The sequence below is a fragment of the Gobius niger genome, assembly GCF_951799975.1.
Source record: "Gobius niger genome assembly, chromosome: 7".
Taxonomy (NCBI): Eukaryota; Metazoa; Chordata; class Actinopteri; order Gobiiformes; family Gobiidae; genus Gobius; species Gobius niger.
In genome coordinates, this window is record NC_136858.1 from 33,498,389 (window position 1) to 33,511,392 (window position 13,004).

The 13,004-nt window shown below is 42.5% G+C and overlaps 1 protein-coding gene across 2 annotated transcripts in view; it reads left to right on the forward strand.

The window, feature by feature from the left end:
* The window catches only part of inpp5a (inositol polyphosphate-5-phosphatase A), a 350,565-nt gene that overhangs the window by 179,682 nt on the left and 157,879 nt on the right, over positions 1–13,004 (forward strand). For both annotated transcript variants that reach the window (XM_079560596.1, XM_079560595.1), the window contains exons 7-8: positions 9,526–9,578; positions 11,503–11,622. In XM_079560596.1, coding sequence (XP_079416722.1) covers positions 9,526–9,578; positions 11,503–11,622 — 173 coding nt within the window. The remainder of the gene's footprint in view (positions 1–9,525; positions 9,579–11,502; positions 11,623–13,004) is intronic.

The window sequence follows — 13,004 nt, forward strand, 5'->3', positions numbered from 1 at the left end:
CTGGCCTGTATTCCATTAGCGGCCGGGTCTCTAACAGAGGCTGGGTTCGCGGCTGGCGGAGGCAAATTAAAGCCAGTCTCTAAAACAGGCCGGGGCTAATATTAGAAACTAGCGGTAGAAATATTCCCCATGTTAGGAATTTGTCTCATACTCGTGTAAATGATAACTCACGTGCAGGAAGTAAACAAACGGGAACCCGGGCCGAGGAGGACGCTGCGGAGGAGCTGATCCGAGCGTAACTTTGACACAGATTTAGCCACTTTTCAAACCGTCTGTGACTATATTTGGAAACAGGGCAAACAACAAATGTTGTTTGACCCTCCAGGGTTTTAATAAAGTCACCATCGCGTCTTCAAAGCACGTCCAGCTGCTCCGTGTGCAGGTCAGTCCCACGCCTCAAAATAACTCCTCCCATCAGCGCGAGCGTCTCGTCTTCTCTCGGGTCAGTCTCATGATCGATCACAAACACAAACGCTCCGTCTAAACTCGCCTTTTACACAAGATAACAACAAATAATCCAAGTCCGCGGTAAAAACGAAACAGAAACCTGCAGTGACATTGATGTCAATGTTCCGCTAACAGCAACGAAACACTTCCTGGTGCCCCGACAAAATAAAAGGCGTCAATGTTCCAGCCGCTGGGAGAGTGTTTGTAATGTTAGTTAATAAATGAACCTAATATTTTAGGTGTGAATGGACACAAATCTCGTTTTTCTTCATTTTCCTGGTCGTCCGTTTTGCTCAAATAGAAATAAAGGTCTGTCTCTAATTGTGGCCTGGTTCCAATAAAGGCATGGTCCTAGATGCCCTTGAGTAAATAAAGGCCCCGGATATTAGAGCATACTTTTCTAAACACAGATATTTGTCTGGCCGCAAGCATCGAGATAAATGATGTCATTACTTAGTAATAACAAGTAATAACAAGCATCTTTGGTCACTGTGTTCTGTGTTATATTAACATTGACCAAGAAACATGCTGTATCTATAGCTCAGGAGTTCCCAAAGTGCGGCCCAGGGAACAAATGTGGCCCTCAGACCAATTGTTGGTGGCCCTCGGGCTTTTTATTTCAAGTTTAATGATTCTACACAATTATGACCTCCACAGCTCATGTTTTATTGTGAAACAGAGCTGCCATTAAGGATTTAATTATAAAAAGGTGGGGTACGGTTTAAACTTCTACTAAATACATCCAGTCCAAGGTTTCAGGGCACTGACCACGAAGCTGTGGCCCTTCACCCCGCGTACGCTTCAATGTGTGGCCCTCTATGAAAAAGTGAACACACCCCTGCAACAGCCTCTGCAAAAACGACCTTTCAAACACGCCAAATCCGCCGCCGTCGACCGATACGATATTCCCCGGCTTTACTACAGACCCGGTTCCATTGACTGCAGTACATTCCACCGACTGTCATTCACGACCCTCTGTCCCCGTCCCGTTCATCACTGTCCCGGGACGACACGCCGGCTCTGCCCCAACGGAAGGTCACCCAATGTCACCCCTGGGCCCGGCGACCTTTTAACTCCGCCCTCTGACCTCCAAGCCCCGCCCTCCTTGGCTCCTGTCGCCGCGGGAGCCTGATATATGGGCAGATATGATTACATGTCCAATATTCATTTGAGCCTAACCTCCTCCCATTGAAAACGCGGAGCGCGGCTGATGACTTGTTCAGAGGGGAGTGTCCGCGGCGCTCACTCGGATTAAACGGGGCAGCGGCGGAGCGCTTCTCTGGCAGGTCGTGATGGATGGCATGAGATTAGTATCTGAAATGGCCTCTTATTAGGAAAATCTTATGATATTCATTTCCTATCAGAATTAGCTTTTAATGCAATTGAGCTGCACAAAATATGATGGGAAATTTACTTTCTTGATACCACCAAATGCAATTTTCCTAAAAAACTTAATTATGTTTCTCGGACAGAGACTTGCACCATCAGAATCCTTATCTATGACCACATTATGATCGTATTAAAAAGGCGACACTTAACGGATGTTCTTATCATTTCACTTCTAGCGTATCTAGATCATTTGAAGCACAGATGAGCAAACTGGAGCTACACCTCCCAAGCCTGCAAAGATTTAAACTTGACAACCTAGAAAAAGAAATAAATAGATGAGATAATGCTGCTGCTATTTTGTTGTTTCTTTTAACCCCTTACCTCCCACCTGAACCGAGCACATTTTTCTCCAGTTTGGCTTTACCCCAGTCCAAAAGCTTCTGGAAAAAAGCTGTGAAAATAGCAACAAAACTGAGACGAAAACAATGATGGAAATGTGACAAAAAAGTGAGAAAACATTGATTAAAAAAATGACAAAATATGGATGAAAAATTGATGAAAAAATGACAAAAATGTGACAAAACGTGACAAAAAAATGATAAAAATGTGACAAAAAAATTACAAAAAATTTAGGAAAAATGACAAAAATGTGACAAAATATGACAAAAAAAGTTACAAAAATGAGTTGAATACCCAGCAAAAAAATGCTGAAAAAAACATCTGATGACGTGAGGAAAAAAGATCCTCTCGGTTCAGGCGGGAATTAAGAGGTGGGAGTTAAGAGGTTAAAGGGGCTAGATGCAAGTTCGCCATTTTATACTCACTACTGCCACCTCAGGTCATATGTGTAACTGCACCTTCTATATTAAGCTCGTGCAGTTCAGGATTTTAGAGGCAGTTGTGTTGAACAGGTCTGGGCTCAATCAGCACATTAGGACATTGTTGGAACATGCGGGGGGAAGAAAATACATAGTTTTATTTTTAAACTCTGTATAGTCCTTTTAAGTAGTTTTGAAAATTGTACTTGTTTGACACTCTTTCCAACCCGCTCGACCCCCTTGTGAGCGTTCCTTAGCCTGGTGCAGATTTATAAATGAGCAAAATATGTGAATTTGCATTGTACAGTGCCCTCCCAGGATTGTGGTCACCAACTTGGCTACAAAGCAACACTATCAATTCCAATTTCAAAACATTCTTCTCTTATTTCCTCAATAAAAAACTAACAAAGGCGATACGCGATTGGCATATTCATGAAATATGTTCCCAACATCTTATTTTAACATAAAAACAAGGTTGGCAACCCCTAACATTCCGGAACCATAAAAGTTACATTTTCAGATTTTCGTACTAGACTAGATTCTGAGAGTACTTAAAAGGGGTAGGACTAAATACGTGTTCACTTCCCCCCCCCACTCCTTTATGGACAGCCTAATCTAAAATGTGCAAAAGGTAAAACAAAATAGTTTGTCCTAAGACATGTATTGAGCTGCACATTTGATATTGAGTTCACAACTGCCTCAAATCATGGCAGGCTGTATTTTGAGTTCATATAAGTTTGTGTTTTTCTGGCTAATGGCAACAGCTATAGGAAAGACACTTTGAGTAGGCTAACGGGCTGAAAAGTTTACCTTACTAGCTAACTTGCTAACTGAGGATTGAACACCTCCTTTTTATTTACGTCTATGATCTCAAGGCTCACTCTGTTCCATGTAGGTTGTGCTTTCAAGCCCTTTGTCCCAGTGAATCTCCCCACAGAGGGCTAAAATATGAACATCTAAATATCACAACAACAGCTTTTTGAGATGTCTATTTCTTATTCTTTTTAATTGAACCTATCCCATGTCACAGCCGTGTTATTTTTGGCCTGGCGGCTTGTTGTAGATGCCCTGGGAGTGTTGTTTGGTCGGTGAGCGGTGGAGCAGAGGGGCGATCCGTCATAGGGGCAGGAAACGGGGCAATCTGGGGCCGGTGTCAGCCCGTGATGGATCTGAATGCTGTGATTGTAGTTAATGGCTCTTTAAATTAAATGTGGATTAAACGTGTGGCTGCAGTCACGGCTCCGAGCCCATCCTTCCTCCACCCATCCTCTGCTCAAACAGCCTCCCCTGGACTCTCCATCACCTTCAGGGGAGAAACAGATTATCAGAGTGCAAACAAATATTACACATGAAGCGCGGTGCTACCAGGGCCATTGGTGTTATCAAATATGGCACTGAATGAACTTCTTAGAATACTTACCCAGCTCACATACTTTTCTCTGCATAATGTAGTTTGTACATTCCTTAATGCTTGTGGTGGATTCAGCTTCACACTAAACAAAAATCTCACTGGATGCGACTGACTGCGTTAGCCAAGAGAGAAAGCTATTGTAAACAATTGGGGGAATTTTGCTGTTCCACTGCTCAGTCATATTGCACCTATTGAGTGTTGTTTACATGGAGAATTTGGTGATAACAAGGTTAATGGAGACATATCATGCAGAATGTACCTTTTTGGGCATTGAAAATGTCGTTCCCTTGAGTAGTAGTTTGCTTATTTCACTTTGTTCATTCACTTTGATCGTTTCTTCTTCTAATTCTGAAGTGCTCAGCTGTGTATCTCCAGGACTGTGTTAATGTGACATAAATGGAACACAAAGCCTTCCTCTCTCACCTTATTTGCTCATAATCCAGCACTGGATCCGTTCCTGTTTCGGTTCTGTGCCCAAAGGATGTTCATCACGGCACCATAGATTTCTTAACATGCCATTAGCTTTTCTTTTCACCTTTTCATGAGGTGCTATTCCCACTACTGCCTTTAAAGATCAATCTCTCAGTCCTTGCTGTATTTTCTTTGACTAAACCTTATTTCAAATTTTTAAATGTAAACTATCATTGCTGAAGCAATACTTTGAAGGGGGGGTATTATGTTGTTATGTCATTCCCTCATTAAAAACATGCCTGAAGTGTTGTCTTGGCACATTCACGTATTTTTGAGTAATCTGTACAAACTCTGATGGCGGCCATTTTAGGGATAGCTTTGCCTGAGTCCTCCTAGGAACGCCCCCACCTCCTGGAGACGCCTCCGAGCTTTCGTCACCAGCCGAGTAACCAACCACTGCTCCTCAGCAGAACCCCCTCCCCACTGATGCAGCGTGTGGAGGGGGCGTGTCGGAAAGTGTCAGAGGTTCTTAAAGAGACAGAGGCCTATTTCAAGACATTCACTACAGCCATTTTGAGAGAGCAATTTTATACAAGGCAGTTATTCTAATTTACTGCATTTACAGACCAACAGAAGGTTTGGTCATCATTGTAGTGTGATATAGACTGGTGCTATGTGATTGAAAAAAACATAATACCCCCTCTTTAAGCCTAAATGATGATGAACTCACTTCTTGGAGCTTTTAACTAGAGGTCGACCGATTTTTCTAAGGCCGATGACGATTTTTGGGGATTTTTATTGGCCGATATGCTCGGCCGATATGTTCCGCTGATATTTTTGGCCGACTTTTCCAAATGTCTGGTCTATAATCCTCTATAATCCTAAAAATATAAATACCACTCCAGCAGAGGCTGATTTTATTTTATTACTTTAGGTTTTCTATCATAGTTTCTGTCACAGCTTTGCTTTTTTGCTGTTAGCATTAGCATACTGTTGCTAGCATTTTGCACGACGATCAAAAATGCAATTGCGGAGGTTAAAGCTAATTCAGTGATTGAATTCTCCAGGTTCTGTGCTTCAAAGTTGATATGCTGCATGTCCATATTGACTGAGATTTAGGGAAACTAGCTAACTTTAGTCAAACTTGTAGCTATATTTTCATTGCAAGGTTTCTCTGTTCCCCTGAGGCCTAAGAAGTAGTGGGAGGACTTGTTTTGTTAGTTGGTTTATTTATTTATTTATCTATCTATTAGGACAGTGTACAATTACATCATGCTCGAGAGCAAAGATGACCGTACCAGACTGTAGCTTCTCAAGCTCATTTCCATCTGTAGGTCTTAGGGGAAAGTGTCATATATGTACAGTGCAGCATCACATCCATAACAGATCACTCAGTCTCATATTATACGTCATCATCATCATCATCATCATCATCAAAAAAGTTCTGTTTTGAAGCCCTGACTTCACTTTTCCCAATGCAAACAAATGAAAAGTCTATCACTTTAGGTCCCGGAGATCTATGTGCTAGATCGGCCGATGGCGGATACTGTAAAATCCCTAGAAATCAGCCTGACCGATATTTATCCCTCGACCTCTACTTTTAACCATGTTCATTATGCTTTTCTTTCATCAAAAAACTACCTGGAGTTGTGTTTCATTTGCACTAATCCAGCATATTTCAGTGTATTCTGTGTTTTAGAGACCTTACACAGTTTCCCACAGAAAGCTCTCGCTCTGCTTTGCACAGTCCTATTATTCTCTCATTGCTTCTTAATCAAAGTTCGGTGTCTCCGCTCTCACTTTCAATTCCATTTGCTTCTCTCAAAGTCACAGCATCGGGACGGCGAGATATAATTGGGCCCATACATCCTTGGCCAGGCGCTATGGATTAATCCGCGTATGCTAATGTAATTCGATTTGATACAGTTAATCTTGTCCTAATGCAGATTGAGGGATGTGAGACGCAATCAAATACCTCTTAGCCTTTTAATTTCCATCAGAGTTTTTCAAAATAAAATTAGTCAAATTGTAATTATGTGACCCGGGCTGTAATTAGTTTATTCGTCAGCGCGGTTAAGTCTCCATTAGCAGACACAAAGAGGCGGAGAGGGAGAGAGAGAGGTAGATGTGGGGCAAAGAGAGGGGCAGAGTTGCATTTATCTGTTTGAAATTGGGAAAGTCACTGCATCAATTTGTCTCTCATTTAATAACCGCATCATTGGTCGGATCATGTGCTATAGGGCCAGCTCCGACTTGTGATTGGATAATTAACTCAATGCTGGAAGGTTCGGATCAAAAAAAAAGCGCCGGCGTCATGCGACGGATTGACAGGAAGAGATGTCCGGTCATGTCACCGTCACAGCGCGACCCAGATAGTGCATAATGATAATCAGTTTGGGCTTTGATTGGTCTGATTCAAACGGGAAATGGGAAGAAATCACATCTTTATTCATAAGTAGATTGATAGCTGAAGGGACTCGCCATGAATCACTGTTATTTTCAAGTTAAGATTCACTGACTTTGTTTTTTTTTACCCTTAATCAAACCTACACACCAATTCGAACCTATTGATTTAAATGTTTCAGTGGCCATAGCTATAGAGCATGATTGAGCAAATATTGTTTATTAAATAAGGGTGCACAATGTTGGGCAAACACTTTATTGCAGTTACGTCTGAAGGTATTTACTGTGTATCCACTGCACAAGCGAAAAAATGTCACCACGAAAATAAAGTTGCACGCTCTGCTTGACCGCCTTTAGCTTTGATCACTAGAAGCTTCTGCAATGACAAGTGTTGCATTATTTTTTCCACCAAGATCTTATGTTATCTTATGTTATCTTATGTATTGATGATGGGAGAGTGTGGCCACTAGACAAAGCCTTCTCTAGCGCATCTCAAAGATTCTCAATGGGGTTCAGATCTGGATTATGTGGTGGCCAATCTATGTCTGAAAATGATGTCTCACGCTCCCTGAAGCACTTTTATCACAATGAGCACGATGAATCCTGGCATTGTCGTCTTGTAATATGCCCGTGCCATCAGGGAAGAAGTAATCCATTGATGGAATAACCTGGTCCTTCAGAATGTTAAGGTTAAGGTATACTTTATTGTCCCGGGAAATTTGTCCTCTGCATTTGACCCATCCTTAAATGCCGCTGTGGCATCCCGTAAGGTGCTGTTGATGCCATGTGGGGCCAGGCTGATGGTCAGAGTCACCTGGCTGGAGTCTGCACTTGCCTGGCCTGCCAGACACGCCTCCTTTCTGTTCAAAAGAAGAACCGTCTGGGTGGCTGCTCGCAACCTATCATTTCAGGATTTTTCCCACATCGAGCCGATCACGCACCACGAAACGGAAGGCGTCACCTGTCACCACCGTGCCCTCTTCCAAAACATGAAAGATGGCGGCGCCGATCTTCTTCTGCTCTTTCGTCTGTTTTAAATCATTTGGAACATAGAAAATCCCTAAAACCGGGGCAAGAAACAGTGTTCGAAGCGTTCCTCTTAAAAAAGGAAGTTTTTGGAAAGGCTTCCTGGCGCTTGTTACTGCGACTTATTTAGTATTGTTCTAATTGGTTGATGCCGGTCAATCCCGCCCACCGGGAAATCGTTGAGATCATGCTTGCTCCCAGACTATATGTCTTTGAAATATCTATGAAAAAGCATGTAGTTTGGCAGACCAGGAAAAGGATGTACATGTTTTTAGTGGTAGGGGAAACCGGAGTACCCGGAGGAAACCTACACCGACACGGGGAGAACATGTGAACCCGACATAGAAACGCCCCGTCAATCGACATCGGGACCTTCTTGCTGTGAAGCACCGTGCCACCGTCGTCAGCTCATCTCATTCTTTGGACTCATAGTGTTGCCGAAGCTTGACCTGACCAACTGCAGCAACCCCAGATCAGAACAGTTAGACTTTTTGTTTTTGGTCTGACAGTGTAAGTTAGAAGCATTAACACATGAACCTGGGAGACTACTTTCAGCATCATCTTCAGCCAATGATCACTTCCGAGAGGGCCACACCTCCACCTCAGCCCATCAGCGTAAAGAGCCGCACCTCCATAGCAGCCGATCATCGCCTTCGATCCCGCTTTTAAGCCCCAGCAATCATGGTTCGTTCGCTTCCCAGCTGTGCTGCGACCCACCTCTACCCCATCTCCACCTTTTCCGTCAACTGCTTCTACCTACTGTATCTTCACGGGTCTTCCATACCACCACCAGAGTCCAGGCTCCGGGGAAGACATCCCTAACTACAAGCTGTTCATCCACACTGACTTTCATACATCGATGTTACCGCCGGGGTCTGATCGCCAAAACTAATATACATGACAATAAATCTTTCGATTCAATTATTTTATATTTTCTCTTTCCCTGATTTTTTCTTAAATTTTATTAATTTATTTCCCCCCCCTACATATCTTCACATTTTCTCACATTACATTCCCCAATTTTTACCCCAATCTGCCCCAAATGTTCACATTATTTCCTAAATTCTTCCAGTGTTTCCCAAACTTACCCCAGTAAATGTACTTATCTCCATATACATGTTTGAAAACTAGGCCTTTCAGATGTTATTGTCATTGTTATTGTTGATGATTTTTTTTTTTTTTTTTTTTAATTATTATTATTTCTCAATCTGTCTATATAGTGTCGTTGCCATGGCTGTGATGTATCTATTTTAATTTCAGTTTTCTGTGTTTTGTCTGGGTTTTGAGACGTGTGGCATGGGGGTGGGGGGCGAACAGGGTGGAGGGAACGGGTGAAAAAGGGAAAAAAAAAAGCAAAAACATGTTGCATGTAGACCATATGACTTGCAACATAAATATTTCTTCCTGACATGAGCACAAAAAACAACTAAAAATAAAAATCTTTCGAATCGTGGCCTTTGTCTGTTTGAGTCTATCCAGGTTGAACTGACAGAAAACTGAAATGTGAACTTCTAAACTAATACAAGAATCACATGCATTTCCAAACATGTTTTTGAGAAAGTTTGCTGGTTTTTCATGCTTGATAACATTTCTTTTCCTCCAAGGCTTTAATTTCCCATACAGTGTCACGTTGCGCCTTGACAGCAGTTTGCTAAATGTCTCTTTTTCTCCTCTTTGCAGTCCAAGTGGTCCAGAAAGGGCTTCATCCGAACTCGATGGGCCTTGGCCGACTGGTGAGTCCGCACATCAACTCTTAACTGTTTAACAAGAAGATGTAAAGCTGAGCAAAACTTATGCCCCCAGCAGAGACTCGCAAATCCGAATCCTCTCCCAGGACGACCATTTGATACGATGTAATTGCATTAGCCGAGTCGCCGCGTATAACGGATGACACAAAGCATTAATATTAGTAGAAGATGAATGGAAACGCTTAGATTCAGTGCACAAAAGCTGTTTGAGGAGCCGGGGACGGGGCGGGGTAATCTAATATAGGCATGACATGAGGACTAAAGAGCTGAAATGGCGAGCGTTTGACACAGAGGCTGCTGAAGAATGGCAGATGTGAACACAGATGAGATAGACAGGGGATGGACTGTGTAAGTAAGTATTCATTTAGATGAGATATGGCCCGCACAGAGATAGGAGCAATCCTTCTGGGACGTCCCGTTGGGCGGCGCTAAGAGAAACGGCAGGACGGACGGGATCAGAGAAGAGATTGGTTTTGTGGGTCGTTTAGATGATCTAGCTACAGCTTTGATAAAATGGCAAGGAGCATTAGTCGCATGGAGATGATTGTTCAATCTGAAATCAAAACGAATGCCAGATTTATGTAAAGCAACTGGAAAATGTGTAAATGTTTGAAGGAAAGCTATTTTTACACCCGGTAAGGAGACGAGACTAGACTAGACAGGGGTTTACGTAGATTTAGCAACAATTATGCATTGCCGTATTACACTGGGTGACTCAAAATACGTTTTGTAAGGTGTCTAAAATTGTTAAGCTACCCCCCTCCAGAACCGAACACATTTTCTCCAGTTTGGCTTTACCCAAATCTAAGAGCTTCTTGGAAAAAAGTGTCAAAATAGCAACAAAAACGAGGATGAACATTTTTTTTTTTTAATGTGGCAAAAACGCTAGCCTGGGTGGGGATACCCATGTTGCTGTGTGCGCTCGAATCATTTCAAACTGCACAGCAGGTCTGGGGACCATGGCCGAAATTTTCACATGGATTTGGGACCAATGACAGAACGAGGAGGGACGGCGAGACGATGACGCACTAATCGACATACGGAAGCTTGTAGTTTGTTTACGGATACAAAAAGATACTTTTAAACTTTATTTACAGATTGAACATGACAGCAGCGACTTCATATTTTGATCAAGCTTTCGACCGTGTTCTAAATAGTTCAGCTCGAAAGTTTACTGCGGGCACGTCATACGTCATCGGATACAATTGATACGATTGGCTATGGCCACGTGCAGACGCATGAGAGACACTCAGCCCAATAAACGGCTATGGACGATCGTAAACCACACCTCTCCTACGAGAAAATGAATAGGTGGTTCCCAGACTAAATATAACTTGGGATATTTTGTCTGGTGATAGCCAGGCTACAAAAACGCCACACAAATTATGGAAAAAGTGACAAAAATGCAATAAAAAAGCCACAAAAGAGCTATAGAAAAGTGACGAAGGAGCAACTAAAAATTGTAAAAATGTGACAAAATCATGCCAGCAATACAAGGGAAAAGATTCATTTAGATTTAGGTTTTTCAAATGAGGCGTTTTACTGGCCTGTAGGCGGCCAACTTTTAGATTTGGGTAAAGCCGATACAAAGATCAGAGAGAAAATGCACTTGGTGAAATTGTCCTCAATGAACTCACAAAACGTTGACACCAAATTTGTTGTAAACCAGTGTTGTTCATTCATGAGATCTCCTGTGTTTTATAAACGTCTGTTGTCGAGGCTCATTTCATCAGTGTCTGTTTGTGTTCACTGATATGAGATAAACATCTAATCCAATCATTTCTGAGACACAAATCAATTTGATTCCTCGGCCAACTCTAATCAGAGAGTAAGAGCTTCGGAGAGGGGCTGCCGTGTTATTACAGGGGCGTGATTTGTGTGTGACGTGTAACTGTGTGTGTCGCTGCAGTGCCTTCGACCTGGTGAACATCCACCTGTTCCACGACGCGTCCAACCTCGTGGCCTGTGAGAAGAGCCCCTCGGTTTACTCCGGGACCAGGCAGAAGGCCCTCGGATACGTCCTGGACAGGTACGGCACAGAGGAGAATGTACATACAGCGGACATGCCACAGAAATACAAGATTATAATAAATAATCTCTCAAGGTTTAGACAGTGGACATATCATTTATTTATCAGTTTGCGCTGCAGACATGTTTCACTCTGATGTTAAAACTTTACCTGACTTTTAGATTATATATTTCATTTTAGTGTTTTCATGCTGGCAGAAAATGAGTGTGATTGTGTGAACTCCTGGAAAAAGGCACTTACCCCAATACACAGGGCGACTTATACTTGATAAACAACTTCTGGGGCCCTAAGCAAAAATCCACACGGGGTCCTACAAACCACTAAGCCACTGTGAGACTGGGATTTAGGACTACTACTAGTCTATTTGCTAACTTTTTTCCCCAACTACTACTAGTCTATTTCCCCACAAAGTCCTTGGTAGTCATTGTACATAAGATACCACTATTGTACTATTGCACACCCCGAGTGTTTCTAAGAGCTGTATGTAACAAACACATTTCTCCATTGTGAAATCAATAAAAAGGCTATCTTAACCCCTTAACTCCCACCTGAACCGAGCACATTTTCTCCAGTTTGGCTTTATCCCAATCCAAAAGCTTCTGGAAAAAAGGTGTGAAAATAGCGACAGAACTGAGACGCAAACAATGATGGAAATGTGACAAAAAAGTGAGAAAACATGGACAAAAAAGCGACGAAACAATGACAAAAATGTGACAAAAATGACCAAAAAAAGCCACAAACCCCCCCCAAAAAAAGACAAAAAATGTGACAAAAATGTGACAAAAAATGACCCAAAAAATGACAAAAAAGCTACAATACAATACCCCCCCCCCAAAAAAAAAAAAAAAGATGGAAAAAAATCTGATGATATGAGGAAAAAGATCCATTTAGATGAGTTTTGTATATCTTAGCTTTCAAATGAGGTGTTTCACTGGCCTACAGGATTTGGGTAAAGCTGAATTGGAGAAAATGCTCTCGGTTCAGGCGGGAGTTAAGAAGTTCAAATGGTAAATGGCAAATGGTCACATTCTGTCACCTCTGGTCCCTGACCCACAGTTTGGGAAACGCTGATTTCAAACTAGCTGAAACCTGCACCTGATGGTTATTTCTGTCTGCATTGATTAATCCGTGTAACATCACTGTAGTTTGACTGAGATGCGGGGCCCTTGCGGCTGCGGGGGCCCTACACACCTTGCATAGTTTGCCTATTGGAAAAACCAGCTCTGTATAAAAGTATATTCCTCCACTCTGTAGAAGTAGCACAAATACTTTCTGAACAACCCTGAATGCTTATATTTGTGCGTGCGAACAATACAGCTAACAGTTTATTGCAGGGGTAGGCAACCTCAGGCCCGGGGGCCAAATCCGGCCCTCTGGCACAG